Below are 22,475 nucleotides of genomic sequence, written 5' to 3'. Positions count from 1 at the left end.
GGGTTTTATCTGACTTTAAATGGACTCAGTGGGTGCTAAGTGAGCAAATATAAGTAGATTTGCCCTGTTTATAACTTTAGTACTGCAGAGATGTATTCTCTCATCTGAAAAGTTTGATTATACGTGTGTCGATTAGGAGAAACATTTATTGGTTTAATAGAAGTGGACGTGAATCTCTGCCTGCTATCTGATGCTCGCTTGTAATTGCAGGGGTTTATGTACTTGAAATAATGAGAGGCTGTTGAACTTTGAGGTCTGTGTGTTAGATTGTGCATCTTATGCTAGTGTTGTAATTTGGCGGCAGGGGGTACAGGGAGCAGATGGTACTGACAGACTGTAACTTACCCAACATAGAGGGGAGGTCAGTACCGGCTGGGAAACGCCACAGAGACAAAGAGGAGAAGGGAGGCTAATAAGCTCAAGGAGCATTGTTACCACATGGGAAAATGTATAATTCAGATTGAGTCGTGACATAGAACCTGTGAATCTTTCCAGCCAGTTCACTTCATAAATCACTGGTCCCATTGCGCATTGACAAGGCATTGGCTGTCCATTGCCCTCTGACCTTGATTTGTACAGCATCAGTATGGCTTACAGAGGAGTCCACGTAGTCACCTTGGCAATGACAGTCTCCAAGAGTATGACATCACTCCAAAGAAAAGGAGATGTGGGGGGGGGGGGGTCGTTTCTGGCTCTACAAAACCTCTGCAGCATCCCAGCTGATGCCCCAACGTTCAGCTTCTGCCAAGAGGACAGACGCAAGAGGAAGAAAATCATCCTTTCAATTCCATCACAAAGTGAGAGCGAGGAGTGGGAGGAGCCAGGCGAGTGAGATATTGATGCTCCCAGCAGGTGCCAACAAGTGAGAGGTAGCTGAGAGACTGAGAGTGAGGGAAATGGAGAAGAGCCTGTGAGAGTAGAAGACACCCAGAGCTTTGAGAGAAAACAAACAGGTGTGTATCCTATCTTAAACTTTCTTTTAAAATTGTTAGACATATAAGCTACAGCTGCAGCAATTGGCGTTCTTTATTTATTTTATAATCAAATGTACATTTTTATACACAATATTTTCCTAACACTTAAATTGTGCAAAACTTTGTATTTTTAAAGAGTCAAATGTCAGTGTTTAAAAATATTTTATTCATTTACCATTAAAAAAAAAACTAACTACAAAATCAGTGGGATCTGAATTGCCATCTGATCCTTTCATTGAAAATGAATTTTTCCTCTTGAAATATTTATTTCGATTCTATTTTAACCTCGATTTAAAAGCTTAACCGGGAACGGGGGCAGCAAATTAGCCTCGGTTAAATGGCCTATATTTATAACATTTATTGCTTTGCTTATGTACGTATAACAGTTTTTATTTGCGTGGTACCTGGTAAGTAGACAAATGAACTTATTTTTAAATTTAAATAAATGTTAAAATAATAAATGTACAAATTGAGACATTTTTTAGTGTCTACAAAGATATTTGAGTATAAAAACATCTTATCTAACTCATCACACACCATTTTCTATCAAAACTGTCATTTTCTGCAGCCACCATGCTCATCTGGATATTTTAGTATAAGTTGTAATTTCTCTTATCTTTTCTGTGTTTGTGTCTTTGCAGCCAGTGTTTTACTGTTTCAGCTCCATCTTTGCTGCTTCTCATCTCCGTTACCATGCTGTGTCCTGTGCTGCTCTGTGCCACTCTGCTGCTCCTGACACCCGTGGAGATCACAGAGGCTCGTGCTCTGCATCCTTCTCCTGATGCTGTGCAGGTACAGAGGGAGAAAGAGGAAGGGGGGGGGTACATAAAGAGTACATTAAGGGGAATTCAGAGCGGATGAATAGTGGATACAAGAGACCAGCCCAGAAGGAAGGGAAAGTAATGAAATGTATCTCTGATTGAATTATTCTCCCCCGTACACTCCCTGACAATTAAATTTGATCTTTCTTTCCTCTCTGCAGTTTATGGAGCAGTTTCTTGAACGCTATAATGATCTTTTGACTCTGGATGACCTGGAGAACTTGTTGAACAGCCAGCCAGAAGAGCAGTCCACCTTCTCCTCTGGGGCCAAAGCAGCAGAGTACCCCAAGTGGGCTGATGTACAAGCACAGCCCGAGACCCCCTGGCTGCGCCTGCTGAAGGGCGCCCTGGCCAATCAGAAGCGAGCAGAACCAGACCGGTCACGGAGGGGATGGAACCGCGGCTGCTTTGGGCTGAAGCTGGATCGGATTGGGTCCATGAGTGGACTGGGCTGTTAGTACAGAGAGGAAAAAGACTGATGACATCCTTCTTAGAGCATAGTACAGAAAAGCGCACATGCCAAGCCGTTCACCTGCAGTGAAGGATGTTTACATGTAGTACGGCGTAAACTCACAGTGCTAATGTGGTTTCATCCAGCATAGATCAGATGCTTCATACTGTTGTGGTTGTTTGACAGAGCAGCTCTAGTTTATTCCATGTGTAAGTATTAGAACACATTAACTATGTCTACATGAAATGAACATTTTTCATTGTTAAGCTTGTTTATTTTATTCTTTTTTTAGTAATTTGGCACTTTATGGCTTGATCTGCATACAGCAAATGTAAAAATGTTCAAATATTTTGTCGCCAGGGGATTGTGTGTAAAATCAGACGTACTGGATGTGGAGGTCCAAACATAACAGCACCTGGAATTCCTGTGGTTTGTTTTTATGTTACCTATGATTTGCATGAATTAAATGGATTTGACATTTGCTGTGTTCTGTGTGTTTTTTTTTTTTGTTTTTTTTTCCCCTCACAGAAATTTGAATGATTGTGAGATTCATCCCACTATGCTCACTCCCTGCTCACTGTCATCTCAATTTATCCTTCAAAAGGGAGCCTCACATTCTCCTGACAGATTTTTTTTAGGCACTTCAGCTTTTATTTAATGTCTAACGGCAGGAATTTCTCAGCACTGAGCATGAAAATGGAAATAAATATAATTTTGGCATCTTTGTGTATATATTCTGTATGTCTATGCATAATATGTATACCTAAATATGATGCAACTGTACATGTAAGGGACTTACTTAGTTATAGAGCAGCTTTTTAGTAAGAAAAAAAAGACAAATAATGACTTTTTGATGGTGACTTTCTCTGAGATGACTTAAATTCATGAGGTAATGTAACTGATAGGATCTTATCAAAACATCTGATTGATGCTGGTAGATATCAACTCGGGCAATTCACAGAATGTGCAGACCTACACATGCATCAATTCAAAATATGTTTTTTTTTTTTTAATTTGTGGTATTTGGGTTGTTGATAATAGAAGTAAGGTGCAGTGTTTCCGCAGAGACACTTGATGGCAGTCTATCGCTGGTCTGTTACCACACAGAGCCGCCCTCTGGACTTTGCACTGGACTTGGATGTAGCTGGAGGTTTTCTTTTACATGCAGACATGACAGTGCACATATCATCACATGGTAATCGATGTGTTTTGTCATCACTGCACTTTTTGATAAAGTAAATTGGACAGACCCTAACGTAAAAATGAACACAGATGGATTGAAAAGTTAAATTTACAAACCTAAAAGGTTGTTGTACATAGAGAATAACAGTGAACTTGTATTTGTACTTATATTTAAATTAAATTAGAATTAAAACAGATACCTTATCCTATGCCTTTTCATTTCCTCTCTATGGTAGGTCAACAGTTGTATTGTAGAAAGAACACGTGATTCTTATGCAGTAGCATTTACAGTACTGTGCGTATAGCATGGCACAAGTGTTGGTTAGACAGCCAGTGTCTAATCTTAGCCTGACCTTTACTTCCCCTCTTTGACCTTAAGCTGCAAACCAAAGGGCAAGACTGCCATGCATGCACTCAGGGTTGTGGAAGTTCAGCTATGCCCCGAGACTTGGACTCTAGCCACCAAACACACACACTGTCCAGTTTTGGTGCACAGCGACATGTCTGGTAGCCTACACCAAAGTATGTATAACCACATGATCTGCTGCATGGAGCAGTGCAGAACATACAAGTTACTGTCTATCAGATATATAATGTGTTGCACGTTCGTGGACTGCTGTGGTGACAAGATGCCATGCCATGGGTAAGGTTTCAATTCACTGTCAGGTCTGCCTGCCCGCGAGGCCCAGTATGCACCCACAAGGTATATTTCCAACATGATTTAATGTGACTGGCCCCCTGGATTAAACTGACAATCTCATTATTCTAGTTTAACATTTTATAATTGCTCCAGGAGTGCTTTTTATTTTCTTCAAAGACACAATGCTGCCAGACACAAGAGTCAAAATAAGCTCAAAAATTAAAAAAAAAAAAAAGAAAGAAAAGGACAGGATGTCTGCGTCTTGTCCTATTTTGTGTGCAATGAACAAAAGTGGAGACAGCTAATTCTGCAGCAGTGACACACGTTGCCCGGATCTTGACTGCAGCACTTCTGTTCAGACAAAGCCGCCTGTCTGTTAATGAAACGTTTTACGCATCTGAGCTCTACAGTATTTTCTGTTTCAGTACAACTAATGATTTCACTAAATGGACTAAAAAAGTTGGTTGCACGTGCACGAGCTTGTGTTCATATTGAATAAGCTACACTCAACTTTTGACTTCTGCTGAAGTCAGAGGTATGGAAAGAGGGGTGAGCATCTGAAAGTGAAGGGTCATGGTCTTTCGACGTTAAATGTCAGAGTCAGAAGTCAGAGATTTGATCCTTCGTTCGCTCCCTCTGTGTCTCTGTGTCTGTATTTACTGAGAAGGTCAGCGTAGAGCCCCTCTCTCTTTTCAGTCCACTATCTGAAGCCCTGAACCTGTTACCAGACACCCCCATTTTGTGCACAAGTCTGAAAATAATGTACCCAAAATAAAAAGGTTGCTGTTGCTATATCTAGACCTCTTAAAGACAGAAACACCCGGCGTGCTTGATGGCACTGGAACTGTTACTTAAGTAAATTACAGTAAATTAAACAATATGTTCCATTGTTTCAGGCCTATAATTAGCAGAAGAAATGGGACGATAAGGGAGAAGCTGCTGGGGTGTTAATCTATGAAGTGAAGTTGCAGAGGCCTGCGTGCATGTCTCTCTGCAGGCTGACGACCTTGACATTCAGAGGTGGGGGGGGGCGGGGGCAGGAGCAGTGACCATCAAAGGGGGGCGTGGTTTTAAACTTTGGTCAGTCATAAAAACACACAGCTCAACTTTGCTGTTCCCCACTCACACCCGGAGTCGCAAGACAGACTGAGGCATCTCACAAACGGTAAATACCTTCAATAATTCAGTGGTTTCATTAAGGGGGTGGGGGTCAGGGCGCTGCAGGGCCTCAGCAGCAGGCTGCAGGATTGAACACCTAGATTCAAATCACCTGGGGACAATGTGCATGTGCTTGATTGTGACTCATTTTAAAGCTAATTCGATCATAATGTTGCAGCACAACCTTGTTTATTGCTTTTAATTTTATGACTAGTTACATGTTGAAATGTGACGTTATGATTTTGTTTTAGATTTTTTTACTTTTTGAAGGGAAAGTTCTCGCTACTCTAACGAGTAACTGCGGTCTTGGACTGTGGTCTCTGATAACCTATCAGTGGAATACCTTTGCATGTTTTGTATTGTTTTCTTATCAAAGTAAATGTCTGTCATGAACTGAATGTTAATATATAGCACCATAAATGTTGGTTTATCTAAACGCATTGTTCTTTGTTCTCTTCTCCAGAGGACTAAACCCACCCAGGCAAAATGGTGAAAGTCGGTATCAATGGGTAAGAGAACACTATCATCCCTTCACTTTTTAAGGAGATTCTTTTCCATTTTTAATTAAACTAAATGAGCAACACACACACACTCGCTCTCTCTGGAGCCCAGACTCTCAATGTCACCCTCTTATCTGTGCATTAGGGACCATTCAGGAGTGACTTAAACTCACTACCTGTGCTTGTTAAAACATATTTGCACTTTTAAATAAAATTATTACTGAAGGATGTGTTATGTACACCAAGTTATTCAAACCTTTACCTGTAGTCTGTTGCTATAAAGGCAGCTTTGTATTTTTAGGTTGGAGTATTTTTATCTCTGTATGGATTATATATGGACTGGCTGGTTCAGGCTGGTCAAAACTGTCTTTTATTCAGCCAAATATTCTTTTAATGATTAGATGAGTCTTTAGCCTTGTGTTGACCTTGTGGTCTGAATGGCAGGACAAACGACAGACACGATACATGGCTGAGGACGAAAACATGTTTTGTAATGGTGGACATGCACAGATGCACATACGGCGCCCTGTGCAACCTGTGCACCCAGGCCACCCAGCTGTTCTCGTGTTTTTCTTGAATTTTGAACTTTGGCCCTCCAGCAGATAACAATGTGCGCAGTGGCTTCGACATGGGGGTCATTCAACAGGGGATTGTTTTTTCTTTCGGGGGGAAGAGGACCCGTGTAACATACACACGTAATCTGACGTGAAAGTCTATCGGCTTATGAAGCCATTTATCTGTCCGTCCCCCCCCCCCCCGTGAGGACAGGGTGCATCTCTGCCAGGATTTTGGTTAAAAAGTAACTCGGCCACTGATCAAACAGTGCACTGCCGTCACCAGGATTACCACATTAGTGATTCATTTCGACTTTAGCCTCCAAGAGTGGAGTGTGTGAGAGCTGATCAACTGCATGCACTGAAACGCATACCACCCAGAGCCCCTCCTCCTGAACCCTGCCCTTTCTTCAGCTGTGCTCTCTGGTCTCCTGGGGGCTCTATGTTTCCAACACAGAGAGAAAGCCTAGAACAGTAATGTAAAGGAAGACGTACTGAGGCTAAAGTCAAAACCAATTTCATGTAACGACTGATTTTCAGACTTCAAACTTCTGCATCAGGCAGAATCACTGTAACTGTAATCAAGTCATCAAGCAGGTTTGGTCAGAGTGTCATGGTGTCATACCACCACCTAGAGGCCAGACTTGGATAAACCTGTAATTTTATTTTTTTACATTTCAGATTCGGCCGCATTGGTCGTCTGGTGACCCGTGCTGCTTTCTGCTCCAAGAAGGTGGAGGTTGTGGCCATCAATGATCCTTTCATTGATCTGGACTACATGGTGGGTCATAAAACATGAAGCATCAGTTTATATATATAAAAAAAAAAAAAAAAAGATTTAAGGTTATTTGTGCTTTTATCAGCTTTTGCTTTTCCTAAAGTCTTTTTCTTCTGTTTTTAGGTCTACATGTTTCAGTATGACTCTACCCATGGTCGCTTCAAGGGTGAGGTCAAGGTTGAGGGTGACAAGCTGGTCATCGACGGACATAAAATCACCGTTTTCCATGAGTGAGTTTCACTTTCCAGGTTTTTATTGCGGAGGACATGTTTCAGTTTGATCACAATGTCTGGAAGAATTGAGAAATGATGTATTGTGACTCCAATGTCTTTTTTTCCTTTTCAGGAGGGACCCTGCCAACATCAAATGGGGTGAGGCTGGTGCTGAATATGTGGTTGAGTCCACCGGTGTGTTCACCACCACTGAGAAGGCCTCCGTACGTACTCAATTCTGTCTCTTAATCTTAAATATGTTGAATTATATGTGACCTGCAAATAACACAATGCAGATTTAATGAGGTGTCAATTCAACACTACAGACTCACTTGAAGGGTGGTGCCAAGAGAGTCATCATCTCTGCACCCAGCGCTGATGCTCCCATGTTTGTCATGGGTGTCAACCATGAGAAATACGACAATTCCCTTAAGGTTGTCAGGTAAGAGTCAAAGTGTCTCAGACTATTTTAACATGGGAAAATTTAAGTGTTCAACTTAAAAGTGTTTATTTTACTGTGCTTATTTAATTCCTTGCGTCTACACAGCAATGCTTCCTGCACAACCAACTGCCTGGCCCCTCTGGCAAAGGTCATCCACGACAACTTTGGCATCGTTGAGGGCCTTATGGTGAGGATTTAAAACAGTCCACCTTGGAACAATCTGTCAGACATGCCAAGCAGCCTCTAAGGCAGATTTACAAACCACTGACATGACATTACAAGGTGAAAGCCTTGAAGCTTTATCCAATCATCCTCTCATCTCTTGTTTTTGTTGGTCAGAGCACAGTTCATGCCATCACTGCCACCCAGAAAACAGTGGACGGCCCCTCTGGTAAGCTGTGGAGGGATGGCCGTGGTGCCAGCCAGAACATCATCCCTGCTTCCACTGGAGCTGCCAAAGCTGTTGGCAAAGTCATCCCTGAGCTCAACGGGTCGGTGCCAAAACATGTCCCTGTTGCAGATGTACTGCATTATATGTTCATGTGAACAAGGCTGAAGTTTTTCTGTGACTTCAGTTTATGACTTTGTTGTCTTACAGCAAACTTACCGGCATGGCCTTCCGTGTCCCCACCCCCAATGTATCAGTGGTAGACCTGACAGTCCGTCTGGAGAAACCTGTGAGTTGATACCCTTTGTGTGCATTTTATCTTAATTCTATTGTGTGTGTGTGTGTGTGTGTGTGTGTGTGTGTGTTACTTCTTGTAAAACTAAAATCAGTTGTGGTAAAGTACAAACCAAGCCTATTATCTTCTGCACAGGCCAAATATGATGACATCAAGAAGGTTGTGAAGGCTGCAGCTGAAGGACCCATGAAGGGCATTCTGGGCTACACAGAACACCAGGCATGTGCTTGACACTGACTTGTTTCATTTTTGAAGCTGTTGCAGTTTTGCTTCAGTTTGTTTATTAATGTGACTTTCTTGGCTTTCCTGCAGGTCGTCTCCACAGACTTCAATGGTGACTCTCACTCCTCCATCTTTGATGCCGGTGCTGGTATCGCCCTCAATGACCACTTTGTCAAGCTGGTCTCATGGTACGGCTACAGCATGAATTCCTGCTAATCCTCCTGTTGTGTAATGTGACTATTAACTTCTTTTATTGCTTCTTCACCAGGTACGACAATGAGTTTGGCTACAGCAACCGTGTCTGCGACCTGATGGCCCACATGGCTTCCAAGGAGTAAACCAGCCAATCGACAGTCGCCGCTCTATGCCACATCACCCACATTCTCCTCAGAGTTATACTTTTACAGTGAGATATTGTATTATCTATAGCTCTGCTGTTTCCATCTGATGGATGACCTCCATTATACGCCTGAGGAAGGTTCCACACAACAAATGAAAACATCTAAATTGTTGACCAATTTTCTTTTTTTTTTTTTTTCTTTTTTTTTTATTCATTTCCCTGTTCTGTTCTTGTGTGAGATGGAGTAAAGGTGTGAGAGTCTGTCTGTGGTACTTAAGTGCTGCAGCCAGGTGGAATAAAGTCCTCTGTTTGTGAGATTCACGTCTTATTTTTCTTGTCTTCACATAGAACGTATTTTAACAAATTATGGATTCTTAAATGGGTCATTAACTTCAGCAAATACAACAGATTTCTATGCCTCAATGGTAAAAGTGAGCACACCCCTGGTAAACATTACTAGAAAGTGTTCCAAAAAAATCCAATTTTTTATTTTTTTTTGCTACTTCTGCATGTCTGACCTCTGGCAGGGCGACCCGAGGCCCCACTGTCCTCCAATGGTCCATGTGTTCACTGCCTAACAACACTGAACTCGAATGGCATTTGCCACAGGACATCAGAACTGGCAGGTCCACCACTGGCGCCCTGTACTTGTCACAGAAGGGCAGGTTCATCCTGAGTACATGTAACAAATGTGAAAGGGTCTGGAGAAGGTGTGGAGAATGCTATGCTGCCAGTAACATTGTTCAGCATGACTGGTTTGGTGGTGGGTCAGTGATGGTCTGGGGAGACATATTCATGGAGGGACACACAGACCTCTACAAGCTAGACAACAATACTCTGAGTTCCGTTGGGTATCGAGATGAAATCTTTTGGACCTACTGTCAGACCTATGTTGGTGCAGTGAGTGCTGGGTTCTGGGTTCAGTAAAGATGAAGCTGCACTGTCTGGGGACTAAATGTCTGTGTCACGCATGAGTGTTTGGGGAGACAGGGTGTATTTGGTACGGCATCCAGGGCTTTGTGTTTGGGATTGGCTCTCTGCTCTCCACCTGCCTCATCTGTCTGGATCGCTGCCTGAAGATCTGCTGCTTAAGATATGGCAAATCTGAGATCTCCTCCTAATACAGGCCTAACATGTACAGTCAACACATACAAACTAATTTCTTAGTCAGACAGCTGACTACTCAAACCTCACTTACACAACATATATCTGTAGAAGAGACCTTGTTCTTAGGGATTATTGATTTCAAAGACATTCAGTGACAGCTAAGATCAATTACCGGGTTGTATTATACTTCAGCTTGCTTACCTCCTCTTTAGGTCAGCGGGGTTGATAAGAGCCATGTGTATGTATCCATAGCTCTGCTGTGGGTTTACACATTATTCTGGGCTTCTCAGCCTGCTTATTGCTTTGGAAGCTATTGAGCAGAACCTTACTACTCCAACCAAAGTGAAACAGACCGTGTTGCTGACATGAATTTAACCTCAGGCCTAAATGACTCCACAGAAGCTGATTCAGTAACCAGGGGCCCCCACTCTTCCTCCTGCCTATCCCCTGTAGCACTTTGATCCCTGCTATGCTTGCAAAGTCCCACCGCATGATTAATCCTTTTATTTACCAAGTCATGAACGGGGAATTCAGGAATGACATCTATGTGATCCTGCTTGGGCAACAGAAGGCGAAGAGGCGAGCGCAGCACAGTAAACAGAGCTTATGTTAAATTAACAATTTCATTTCTTAGTTTAATGTAGAGGTTTCTATGTGGTTCAGTAAGGTTTTCAACTTAGTGCCTTAAAATAATTTTGGTTGTGAACACTTGGACAGAGGGAGCAGCAGTGGTGTTGGAGCTGGACTTTACCTCTGTGTATACTGTGCAACATGAAGAAACGGTTGTGTATTAGTGAAACTGAAGAAGAAGAGCTTTAAATGGGTCCAAATGCAGCCCTGTCTGATACAGACTAGTGTAATGTTTTGTTTTTTAGTTATTGTCTAAGTCATGTTGTGTATGTGTGATATAAAACAATAATGATACATGTGAAAACCCCCTCTTTCTGCCTATGTAATCTTTTCTAGACCAACCACTGCTTCAAAACAACAAAAAAATAATTCAGTAGTTTCTTTTTGTCTTGTCATAAATCTGTTTAAAAGCATATTTTGGTCTGTGGCCACCGGAATATCTCACTGTGGGGCCCTGATTACTGTATTTTCCATTAATCTCCATATTTTTATTTAACAACCAATACACAATATGTCAGTTTTAAATGGACATGAGGGCTGCAGCGTGTTTTTGAAACAGTCATCTAAATCATTATGATTTTAAGGTGTTTGTGCTACAGACCAAACAGTAAAACTACACACTAAAGCCTCCTGCGTGTTTCATTGCCCAGTAAACAGTGAATGCCTCAGTGCTCCTGTAGTCGCGTCTTTACGGTAGTCGGGCTCTTCCAATCCCGCAGCACTTGCTCTTTCCTGCGGTCAAATCTTGTTGCCAGAACTTCAGTGACGCGGTGACACTGGATTTCTTTGTTATTCATTCACGCTTTGCGTCTTTTTCTTGGCTTATTTACGTTATTTTTTTTTTTTGCAAAACATCTCACCGGCCGTGTTGCCACAGTTCGTATCGTTCCTCGGTCCATCTGGAGCCATCAGCCAACGTCGACACCTCTGAGCTTTAAGGATAATTCTTAATTAGACAGAGTTACATCATCAGCTGATTACTGGCGATTTGCGCGTCCGTCTTTCTGGTACGTTTAACGGTCATTTCTTATTTATCCAGTCATTAAATTCTGTTGTAGCAAGAACAGTCCTGTCCGTGTTCATGCCAGATCTGCAGCGCTTTAGTTTTCCATACCATAGCATGAATCCTTTGTTGGGGGCCAACACGCATCTCCAACAGCATTCACAGCCAAGCCACACGCCCGGACACCCGGACTCTCCCTCAGGCCTCCTCCCCGAGGTCGTTTTCGGCGGATCGGACCCCGCGTCTTTCCTGCTGGGTGAGCAGCCTGGCCTTGGGCCTGATCAGCCTGGGCCTGATTTCACCGCACCCTCACAGACCTCCCTGTACGTTCACCACAATCACAGCAGCATCTACCAGCACCGCGCTGTGACGCATCCACCTGCAGCCATGGCTCTCAGAAACGACCTGGGGTCCAACATCAGCGTCCTCAAAACTCTCAATCTGCGCTTCAGGTGCTTTTTGGCCAAAGTGCATGAATTGGAGCGAAGAAACAAGATTCTGGAGAAGCAGCTGCAGCAGGCGCTGGACGGCAACAAAAGCAGCCAAGGGGGTTGTTGTGAGAACAGGGGGCATACCCATACCCAGGAAGCGGCTGTGCAGACTGGATTTGTTGGAACTATACCTCTCAGGCCTGGCTCCCTCCCCTTCCACAACACAAACAACTCAGCAAGGAGGCCTACAACGCTGTTCACACCGCTGCTCACCTCAACCCTGCTACCTGCAGCTGCAGAAAACACCAGTTCAACCCAAACCTGTAACCCAGCCATCACTATCACCCAGTCGTCTCCCTGCGTGGACTCCCCCGTCTCTGGCTCCAAAACTGTCCCCAACACCGGCACTGGCCCAGGAAGCTCCACCAACCCTCCTCCACGGTTCCTCCCGGGAACAATCTGGTCCTACAACCACACCCGCAAGTTTGGCTCAGGTGCTGAACGTCTGACCAGCCCAGGAGTGTCCTGGGTGCATCCAGACGGTGTTGGGGTCCAGATTGACACCATCACCCCTGAGATAAGAGCTCTGTACAATGTCCTGGCCAAGGTGAAGAGGGAGAGGGACGAATATAAACGCAGGTAAATGGAATAAAACATATTTATAACACGTACAACAGGCCTACAGTGGCCTACAGTTTTTACCAAGCATGTCATGTAGTTTTCTTAGGTGAGCAGAGCTGTGAAGCAGCTGCACAGCAGCTGTCTCCAGCAGGAGCAGAGTTAGCACAAAGCTGCTCCATCCATCACCCCCAGCCTGACTCTGCATCCACTTTGTGTCTGACCACAGAGGCAGGTGCTGCTTCCTGAAATACCCCCCGAAAAATGACGGCGTCACAGGCTAAATATAAAGAAGAATGAAGGTCAATGTTTAGTGGGGACGTGTTAGTCAGTGTGTGGCACAAATGATCACTTCACTGCTCATGAAGCTGGAAAGTTGACTCACCCATGTGTGGCAGAGTTTCCCAGAATATTCAGGAAAAGCATATCATAAACGGAGCTTATTTTAGCTGTACAACAGAGTTTTTATGTAAAACAGAACAGTCCCTGTTACTTAGAATCAAATCCTGGAGGCCGTCCAGTAGACAGACCAGTTTGAATAATGAAATATCCACCACATGGTGGTTCTGGTTGATTTATATCATAATTGGTTGATTGTTTCGGTTGTTTTTATGCAAAACCTTTAAGGATATGGTTATGTTCATATAGGACACTTATCATGACATTACCACTCAAATCTAGATGCTCTAATGTCCTCTGATGTCCACTTTAGGAAGACAGCTCGTGCATATGTAGATAATGATGTAATTGTTCAAAGTCGCTGAAGCGGGACAAAGCCAACAGGATTTAGGGGAATATTTACCTTTAAATTCTCACAGAAAACCACAGCCCACATCTTGTAAATCCTGTTTTGAATTTAAAGGGTATATAAACAATGTGGATTATGTATTTTCTGTCCTAAGGGAACTGCAGTAGGCCCCATGTCCTAGGACATGTCCCTCACATTATGTCCGAATGAGAAACCATGTTTATGGAGATTATGATCGCAGCGGGCTCTTTGTGAATGGGAGGATCCTAACAGCCCAAAACTGTGGGACATGAGCGACGCATTTAGTTTGTATGTGAGGCATTTACTGTCCTCTTAACAGCTGCTCGTTTCACCATCTGTGTGACAAACTCTAATCAGTTTCTGTTCACCTGCTGAGTTTTCTTTATGGTCTTTTAATCTCTGTAGACTTCTCAGGACATTTGAAATATTCAGGCCTGTTTTCTCCCAGTGAAAATAATTTCTCTGCATCGTCAATAGAGAAGCGTTTTAACATTTAATAATCGTGTCAGTTTGACTCACCCATCAATTAAACAACCTACCCCCATCCCCCCATTTACCCTCCCTTTGTCCCTGCCTGTCACTCTCTTCACTGCACCCTCCATCTGATATCATCTTTGTCACGTAAAATCAAAAGTGTCCCACGCACTGAACACTTCCTCTCTCATGCTCTCTGCCTCCTTTCTCTCCCACTGCACACCCCCCTCTCTACACTCCACACTGTATCTGCAATGCAGCATGCACTGCAAGCTGCTGGATGGGGGCTTGATTTGCAGAAGGAAGCACTTCTCGACTTCATGCACGCTCTCACCTTACTGATCAAACAAGCATCCTATACGACAACAACAACTCCTGTTTCATGACTCAGTTTCTTTCAGATTTCGTATTCCCTAAAGGCCTCGATGTGCCGCAGAATTCTGCATCTCAAACAGCATGTATTTAAGAAGCTACAGACTGCAGTGAGTGGATTTCCCCTAGGCACGTGTGTGTGTGTTGAAGTCACAGAATCTGAGACCACTGACGAGCCCTGTTTCCAGGCTTTTAAATGTATTAAAGTTCAGATTCATGGACCAGTTGCCCGAGCTGCATCACGGTAATGAACAATTCATCAAGCAAGCCATTCATCAGTTATCAAAGAGGTCATTTTAAGAATTATTTCAGGTTCATATTTTTAATCTGGGGCTCTACTAAAACTACTGCACCAATATACACGGGGACCGAGCACCACCATGTTTTTCTGCCATCACACAACCTGATCCAGCCACACATGTTCAAGCAAGAATCAGATGTGTGAGTATGACAGTGGACAAGATAAACATAACATAGTCCATATACTCTGTGTCTGCTTTTGACTGAACCATTGACCCGAGCAGTCGTCGTCGTCAGTAAGTAGGTTTGCTTTGGGTAAATTGACTAATTGGTTCATCTCTGACCATCCACGTGTGCATGCAGCCAAATATTCAGTCACATGTCATGTACTTAAAAAATTAAAGATGCATAGCAGTATGTGTCTGCTTGGTGAATGTTCTTTCTCTGATAGTTCTGACTACTTTAGGGCACCAAATAAAATCAATAATTTCTGTGTCTCTTAGATGGGAAGAAGAATATACTATGAGGATGGATCTGCAACAGAAGATTGCAGACCTGCAAGAGGTAACATTAGATCAGCCCCTTGGCCGGTCTCTCTGTGTGTCTGCTGGAAAGTATGTTTAAGTCCTGACTTAAAATTTGAGTTTGAGTTGTGAAAAATATAAAATCATTTGTTGGCTGTGTTACTTCATCTAAAGATTTGGTTAACATACACATTTCTTTTTGTCCCATTTGCAGTCAAAGTGTTGGTAGCTAGATAACATAATGTATATTATTAACTGACAAAAGCAGGAGAAAATATGCCTCATACTGATGAGAAGTTAGCTTTATTTGCTGTCACACATCATTTCCTTTGGGCAGCATGTGTCACAGCAGCTTGAAGTCATGTCTCAGCCCTCTTTTAGTATTTGTTTTCTATTCCCAGAAACCACTGACCATCCACTAATTAAAACAAGTGACCTGTTCTATTGTTAAAAAAAAAAATCATTCTCTTGATCAGAAACATTTTGATTAGGAGAGAGAGAGAATTTTATCTTTGGCACCTGTTCTCAGGTCGATTGCCATATTTGTGTTTCCTGCAGTCGTGTTTTTATAAACCTAGTGGTTAGGTCGATTTCCTGTGTGTGGGTAGTCAGGTGTTTGCATGTGTGCGCACAGAACCTGTATGTTTGTACGCACATGTACCATTGCTGGAAATCTGTACCTGAACCCAAGTAGGCAGCAGCTCCTCACCAGTAGACCGCAAGCTGCAAAACACAGTGTGAGAATGTACAATGTCCAACCAATATCGTTTATGTAAATGGGTGAACAGGAAGACGAGAATATTACAGCTCACCCATACAGCGTTAACAAACCAAGCACTGTGTACAAAGAGTGCATTTAGGATTTACACTGCAGATAAAGACTTTTATTTTGTACATTACCTTCACTTACCTAATGTGACCTGTAATTTCCAGTAAACGGACGGAGCTGTGGCAGCTGTGGTTGCGAACAAGTTTGCGCTCAGTGCTTACGTATGTATTCTTTATGGCTTCCTTTGTCTGCAGGACCTGCAAGAGAGTGAAGGTTGTCAGGATGAGCTGGCTCTCAGAGTTCAGCAGCTGAAGGCAGAGCTGGTTCTCTTCAAAGGCCTCATGAGCAATGTGAGCAGGGTGCAAAACACGGCGTTATGGATCATTAATACTGCTAGCTGGCAGTAATCAGCTGTCCATCTCCATCACAGTGGACACACCTTAGTATACATTAAACACACACACTCAATGTGCTATTTCTTTATAAGTCTGTGATTAAATATAAGTTTTGGGTTGCCAGGTTGTGAAAATTTTCTCATGGACTGTCTATGCACTGGCAGTTTGACAGTATGATCTATGTCCAAAGACCCTTTGCTGATGACAGTCACAGTCACATTTATAAATTTTGACTTGATTGCTTATTGAAAAAAAAGAAAACTGTGGCTCTTTATTAAGTGATTGCAGTTATACCATTGAGAACAGTTGTATTCATTATTAATTACTGATCATTATATCTTTATAGAATAAATAGTGTACTAGCAGTTAATGAGGACAATATTTTAATAGGAACCCCTTACAAAAGGTCACTATCAGAAAGTGGTCCTATAACAGCAGAAACACACTGATGGGTTTTTCTAATAAGTTTCTTAATTGTCTCTGTAGAACTTGTCAGAGTTGGACAGTAAGATCCAGGAGAAAGCCATGAAGGTGGACATGGACATCTGCCGCAGGATTGATATCACCGCTCGTCTATGTGACGTAGCTCAGCAAAGGAACTGTGAGGATGTGATTCAGATGTACCAGGTATCAAAGCTAACACTTAAAATGTTTTTGGTCTCATCTCTGGTTCTATTTTGTTGTTTTTATTTGTATGTGTTACCAAATTTCATGCAGTCAAGGTTTTTCTTGTATATCATAAGAATGACTTTTTCCCTGCAGGTTCCCAACAACCAATCATCCCTAAACTGCCGGCGGAAACAAACTCCCCTGTCATTTAACGGGAGTGAGTGTGACGAACCTGTGAGCACCTCTGAAAGTGACGGCGGTGTAGCCAAAGATGAGGAGCACTGCGGCTCATCAGCCAATCAAATCAATGAGGAAATGCAGAGGATGCTGAACCAACTGTGAGTGTTCTGAATTTGAAATATGATGACGACGTGTCCTTCAGTCCTGCACCTCCATTAATTCTGTTTCTGTGCGTGTGTATGGATTTAAGACGTGAATGTGAGTTTGAGGATGATTGTGATAGTCTGGCCTGGGAGGAGACAGAGGAGACGCTGCTTTTGTGGGAGGACTTCCCAGGATGCACTTTACCTCCTGACCCCACTCACCCACCAGGAGAGGTAGGGCATGTCTATGTAAGTAATTCCAATGTGATATTTTTTTTGGCTCTGTGTTTAACGACAGTATCAAGTGTAATAAATCGACTAGGAGATGTTGATTGAACTTTATGCTGAGTTTTGAGGATGTCTTGGATTGCGTGATGTGATTCTACTTCATGTGCAATGCATTTACTTCCTGTTAAAGATTTTTAAAGGGTTTGGTCTTTATCTGATTTGAGCGTCTAAGCACAGTGGTGTGCAAAAATGTGATTTCCAGATTTAAAATATTAACAGCAGCTCTATCAAAATTGTTAGTTCAGATTTTAATAAAGCCTGTAGGATGATCGTTGTCATGAGTTGAGCTGATGTGCAAAGCAGCAGGTTGATTTGTTGGTCAATGCGCTTTTTGTCTCAGGCAGTGATTGATGACTGATTCAGCTGCGTCTCTCACTGCCCATTCTGCTGAGCTTATCTGCTCTGCTGGGACGGTTCAGGATGAAATACTACACACACACACTCAGACAAATGCTGTACTGGGTTGGTGTTCAGTGTGTTTGTTTCAAAGAAATGGATGTAGGTATTTGTTTTCATTCAGTCGGTGTGTTACTCGAACGGTCTGCTTTCCCCTTGAAGCAGGGCACTGCATTAGTCAGTGAAATTTGAACTGAAGGGAGCATAAAACCATCTTAACGGCAGTGTAATTTATGATGTCGGTCACAGCTAAGTAAAGCATGTTTTTTTTTTCCCAGAGAAAGGGTGGAATCACCTAGAACACGGTCAAATTCTCCCTCTCCGTCTCTGTCTTCCAGGAGGACTGTCTCGAAAAGGTTATTAACGACACAGAGTGTCTCTTTAAGTCCAGAGAGAAGGAATATCAAGAGACAATTGACCAGATTGAGGTCAGACACCCACATGATATCTTTCTCTTTTTGTTGTGTTCATACATGCTCTATAGATTCCTAATGTTGTCCTGTTTATTGTTTGCTGGTGTTTATATTGTATATTCAGATTTTGATACAGTATCATTAGTACGCTGTGTGCATGTGTGTACAACTTTATTATACCCCAGTTCCTGCATCTTAAAAGATTACATCATTTATTAACTGATTTCATTCTTCTTCTGCTGTTTTCATTTCATTGAGCTGTTTAAAAACTTTCTTTTATTCTCTCTGAAAACCATGAACGAGCCATTTGAAGCTTTGGAATGCATGTCTGTCAGTCTTTAATTACTGCAGTGAACAAACTGTGTAATAGTAAACAAACCGACATCATGAGGTCATGAGTCAAAGTTTGTGATCGCTCATTAAGAATATTTCTGACTGTTGTCTCCACTCCAGCTGGAACTGGCCACAGCAAAGAGTGACATGAACCGACACTTGCACGAGTACATGGAGATGTGCTCGATGAAAAGAGGCCTGGATGTTCAGATGGAGACCTGCAGGAGACTCATCACACAGAGCGGAGACAGGTAAGACCCATGCTCACACATGATCTATCTGACAGTACTGACTGTCAATGATGTTCTTTTCTTGGTGCACTTTATATATATTTACAGGTTTACATGTTTGAAGTTCACTGCATTTTAGCGATTGGAACTTCAATGAAAGCATATTTCATTTAAATTAGAGATACAGTGGCAAGAAATAGTATGTGAATTGGAATTTCATGGTTTTCTGCATTAATTTATCATAAAATGTGCTCCGATCTTCATCTAAGTCGCAACAATAGAAAAACACAGCCTGCCTAAAATAATACTATACAAACATTAGATGTTTTCCTGTTTTTATTGAACATAATGTATGTATGTGAACCCCTAGCCTAATGACTTCTCCAAGAGCTAATTGGAGCCAGGAGTGAGCCAACCTTGAGTCCAATCAGTATGATGACATTGGATGTCTTGCTGAAAGCTGTCCTGCCCTTTAAAAACACACACCAGTTTTGGGTTTACTGGTTTCAAGAAGCACTGCCTGATGTGAACAATGCCTCACAAAGTTTTTCTTGCCACTGTACGTTTCATTATTTTGTCATGTTTTATTTATACACTGGCCTCCTCCAATGGGAGCCCACAGCATTATTTATAATTGTTGACAAATATATAAAATATTTTAACCTATAAATGTGTGGTTAGTTAATAGGTGTGGATTTTTTGATGAATCAACTTGAGAAAACTGCTTCAGCCAAAAATATCAAATTTATTATTGAAGCTTTTGTATCCAGTATTTCTGTTTTCCTCTCTCATAGTAACTCCGCAGTACCTGCGTCTGCTGACGAGAGTGACCAGAGAGAAAATGACAAACCTTCAGCGTCTCCACCTTCTTCCTCCAGCACTGGGAGATCTTGACACCTCCTCACCACAGCAGTTTAGGGAGGCTGTGATCATGTAATCACCACTGCATCCAGCTACAGCACCACACCAATGTAATACACACCTCTATCTATGGCAACACCATGTTTACATACGTACCTCTTCATTTACTGACTCATATCAATTATTCCTGTCATATTAAGGCAGAGCAGCTTTGGTCTTGAGGAGACTGCGAATTGAGATTGTGGTTGAGTAGCAGAACTGGAGTACACGCACATGGGTCATCTCGTGGTTAGATTTCTTCATCTTGGACAGCAGTGGCTGGGGAATTGAATTAAATGGATTATCGTTCCGTTCAGGAAGTTACTGGTAGTGATGGTTCATGAGAACTTGGCATGTCTTTTTCACTCGATTCTCACCAACAAACAGTTAAATCAACCATCTTTATCTTACAATAATCAGTCACATTTAAATAACTGTATGTCATCACAACTCCACAAAATGAACAGTCACATAATTTACATTCTCTAAACAAACCCACAAATATAAGGAACAGTACAGTGGTGGTAGTTTCACTTGATGTTGATACATCAAAAAGCGTAGTGATGTGTCAAATGTTGATGTGGTAATGATGAGCTTGAGTCTTCAAAGCCTAATAAGATGTCATTTTTTATGGCCTTAAAGCTGCAGATTCTGTGCTTGTTGTGCATCTCTTTAGTAAAAGATTAAATGCAATAAATTTATGTTAAATGTATGTTAAAAGACATTTCATTACTAACTACAGCGCTGGTGAGTCAGCATCATTATGATGCCAGATTTAAGAAGAGGAACATTGCACTTCCCCATAGCCAGACATATCCATCCTAGAATAGGCCTCCACATCATTGTAGTAAGAACTGTTGAAAATTAACTTAAGTTAGGGATATAAGCATTTTAAAGGAACGCTGAAACACCAACAACATCATTTACAACATTTCATAATAAACAAAAATGAATAAAATGCATTGAACATAACTGATGAGACTGCTTGAGGTTAGTGCGTTATTTAAATGGTGCTTCTTGAGAAGATGATGTTGGTGTCAGAGGTTTTGTTGCAGCATGTTTGTTTTCAGTTTTAAATATAGTCATAGTGTCTGGCTGGCTGTTGCAGTGAATACAGGGTGAGAACTGTCTTTACTTTCACACTCTACTCGACACCGAAGTGTCACGTATGTAGGCGCTGTTAACAATTTGTTTTGTTTTCAGCAGTAGTGCATAAATTAGAGTGAAGACCTGATATTGTTTGTACAGAGCTGCATGGTTGAGCAGAAATACTTTAAGAATAATTTCAGAAAGAACAAAAAATTACTGGTAATAAAATAATGTAAGTTAGCCATTGAGTGCCAAAATAAAACATGATTCAACAGGAAATATCTGGGAAAATAAATATAGCTGCTGAAGCTACATCACCAAGGTGCTTGATGTAAATAACAAAACCTATTTTTGAGCCTGTAAAAGTTTGCACATAGAAAGGAAGAGCAAAAATGTATGAAACATTCAGCACTATTACTTGTAGCAAAAACATCAACGCGCAGAAATGGTGAACTATATTTCTTTCATTCAGATGTCATCATCTTTTACATCGTCGGCTGGAGTACTAGATAGCAATGTTTGCATATCTCGATTTTTACTTTATTTAGGTTTTTTGGTCATTAACCTGGATAGTTTGTTATAGTAAAACATACAGTACATTATGATACTGGTGGGAATTGCCACTACTATCCGCTAACAATCATCTGTCATCAGACACTGTTTTCTACATATAGCTCTGGCTTCAGTTTCCTACGTGTGGTGGCATCACAAATGTCCCTGCTGTGACACACGCTGCAACACTATTACAGGAGGGTGGACTTATTTGAAACCTATATAAAGTCATGCATGTGTGGAATCAGCCTAATGCTGGTCTGAATGTTTCACTACTGTTCGAACACAGAAGGAGAATGACAGCGACAAATCGTGTGAGACATTAAATGCACCATTTTCCTTTCACGCACTGAGTCCACGTATGCATGTGCCAGTGTGTATGTTTTTGGGTGTTATGTCTGTATAGTGAGTGTTTTTAAAGAAGACTTTTACTGTGGCACATGTACAACATGAAGAGGAAGACTAATCGAATCTGATGCTTTCTCTGTGTCTAGCGGTTTCACTTTAGTGAGATGTGAGACTGAACTGAATTTTGCCAGTTTTCAGAAATTGTAAATATAGAAATGAAATGAAAATCTCTTTCTTTATGTGTGCATCTGATTGCCAAGTAAAGTCGTTTAAAAATAACTCAAGTTGAAATCTATTGAAATGCAAATGCTTTAGCGAAATGAGTACAATGGCTTTGATATTATATGTGTAAAGGAAATATAATAAATACTTGAATAAATACTTGAGTTTAAAGACTGCAACTGTCCACAGTCACACAACTGAAAACAATTCAATTGAAACTTATGACAGTTAACAACTAAACGGTGTTGTTTTCTTTCTCTCTTCTTCTGTGTCTTTACAGAAAAGCCTAGTTTCAAGATCTTTTGATTAAATTTGGTATCACACATTAATTCGATATAATAATCCTGGATATTGAATCAAGAACTACAGATGTGTGACTGCAGCTTTAAATATCAAGGAAATTTGGCTAAAAAGCTTCACTGCAGAGCTACAGTATGTAACTGTAACGTGTCGAGAGACTGACAGAATAAAAGATGCAACTGA

The 22,475-nt window shown here is 41.7% G+C and overlaps 3 protein-coding genes across 5 annotated transcripts; all 3 read left to right on the top strand.

The window, feature by feature from the left end:
- The first annotated feature begins 744 nt into the window (after window positions 1-744).
- wu:fj39g12 (ANP domain-containing protein) lies at window positions 745-2,717 on the top strand. Its single transcript, XM_026370656.1, has 3 exons — window positions 745-953; window positions 1,616-1,766; window positions 1,957-2,717. The coding sequence occupies exons 2-3, from the start codon at window positions 1,668-1,670 to the stop codon at window positions 2,251-2,253; spliced, it is 396 nt and encodes a 131-aa protein (XP_026226441.1). The 5' UTR covers window positions 745-953; window positions 1,616-1,667; the 3' UTR covers window positions 2,254-2,717.
- Window positions 2,718-5,162: 2,445 nt separating this feature from the next.
- gapdh (glyceraldehyde-3-phosphate dehydrogenase) lies at window positions 5,163-9,274 on the top strand. The gene is made up of 12 exons (XM_026370615.1): window positions 5,163-5,233; window positions 5,690-5,735; window positions 6,962-7,061; window positions 7,182-7,288; window positions 7,404-7,494; window positions 7,597-7,712; window positions 7,818-7,899; window positions 8,052-8,203; window positions 8,311-8,389; window positions 8,531-8,614; window positions 8,708-8,805; window positions 8,886-9,274. The coding sequence occupies exons 2-12, from the start codon at window positions 5,713-5,715 to the stop codon at window positions 8,953-8,955; spliced, it is 1,002 nt and encodes a 333-aa protein (XP_026226400.1). The 5' UTR covers window positions 5,163-5,233; window positions 5,690-5,712; the 3' UTR covers window positions 8,956-9,274.
- Window positions 9,275-11,360: 2,086 nt separating this feature from the next.
- iffo1b (intermediate filament family orphan 1b) lies at window positions 11,361-22,475 on the top strand. 3 transcript variants are annotated; one of them, XR_003299550.1, is made up of 10 exons: window positions 11,776-12,767; window positions 15,105-15,165; window positions 16,149-16,244; window positions 16,776-16,916; window positions 17,052-17,236; window positions 17,329-17,470; window positions 18,244-18,333; window positions 18,772-18,902; window positions 19,676-19,852; window positions 19,943-22,475. XR_003299550.1 is itself a non-coding variant. In XM_026370528.1 (9 exons), exons 1-9 carry the CDS (start codon window positions 11,776-11,778, stop codon window positions 19,773-19,775), a joined length of 1,938 nt encoding a protein of 645 aa, XP_026226313.1. In that variant the 5' UTR covers window positions 11,361-11,775; the 3' UTR covers window positions 19,776-22,475. The 3 variants fall into 3 exon arrangements, 2 of the variants coding, with proteins under 2 accessions (XP_026226313.1, XP_026226315.1); XM_026370528.1 differs by having other exon boundaries at window positions 11,361-12,767; window positions 19,676-22,475; XM_026370530.1 differs by having other exon boundaries at window positions 17,329-17,455; window positions 19,676-22,475.

This window comes from Anabas testudineus, chromosome 16 (assembly GCF_900324465.2).
Source record: "Anabas testudineus chromosome 16, fAnaTes1.2, whole genome shotgun sequence".
In the NCBI taxonomy this organism is placed as follows: Eukaryota; Metazoa; Chordata; class Actinopteri; order Anabantiformes; family Anabantidae; genus Anabas; species Anabas testudineus.
This window is presented reverse-complemented; position numbering and strand designations above follow the sequence as displayed.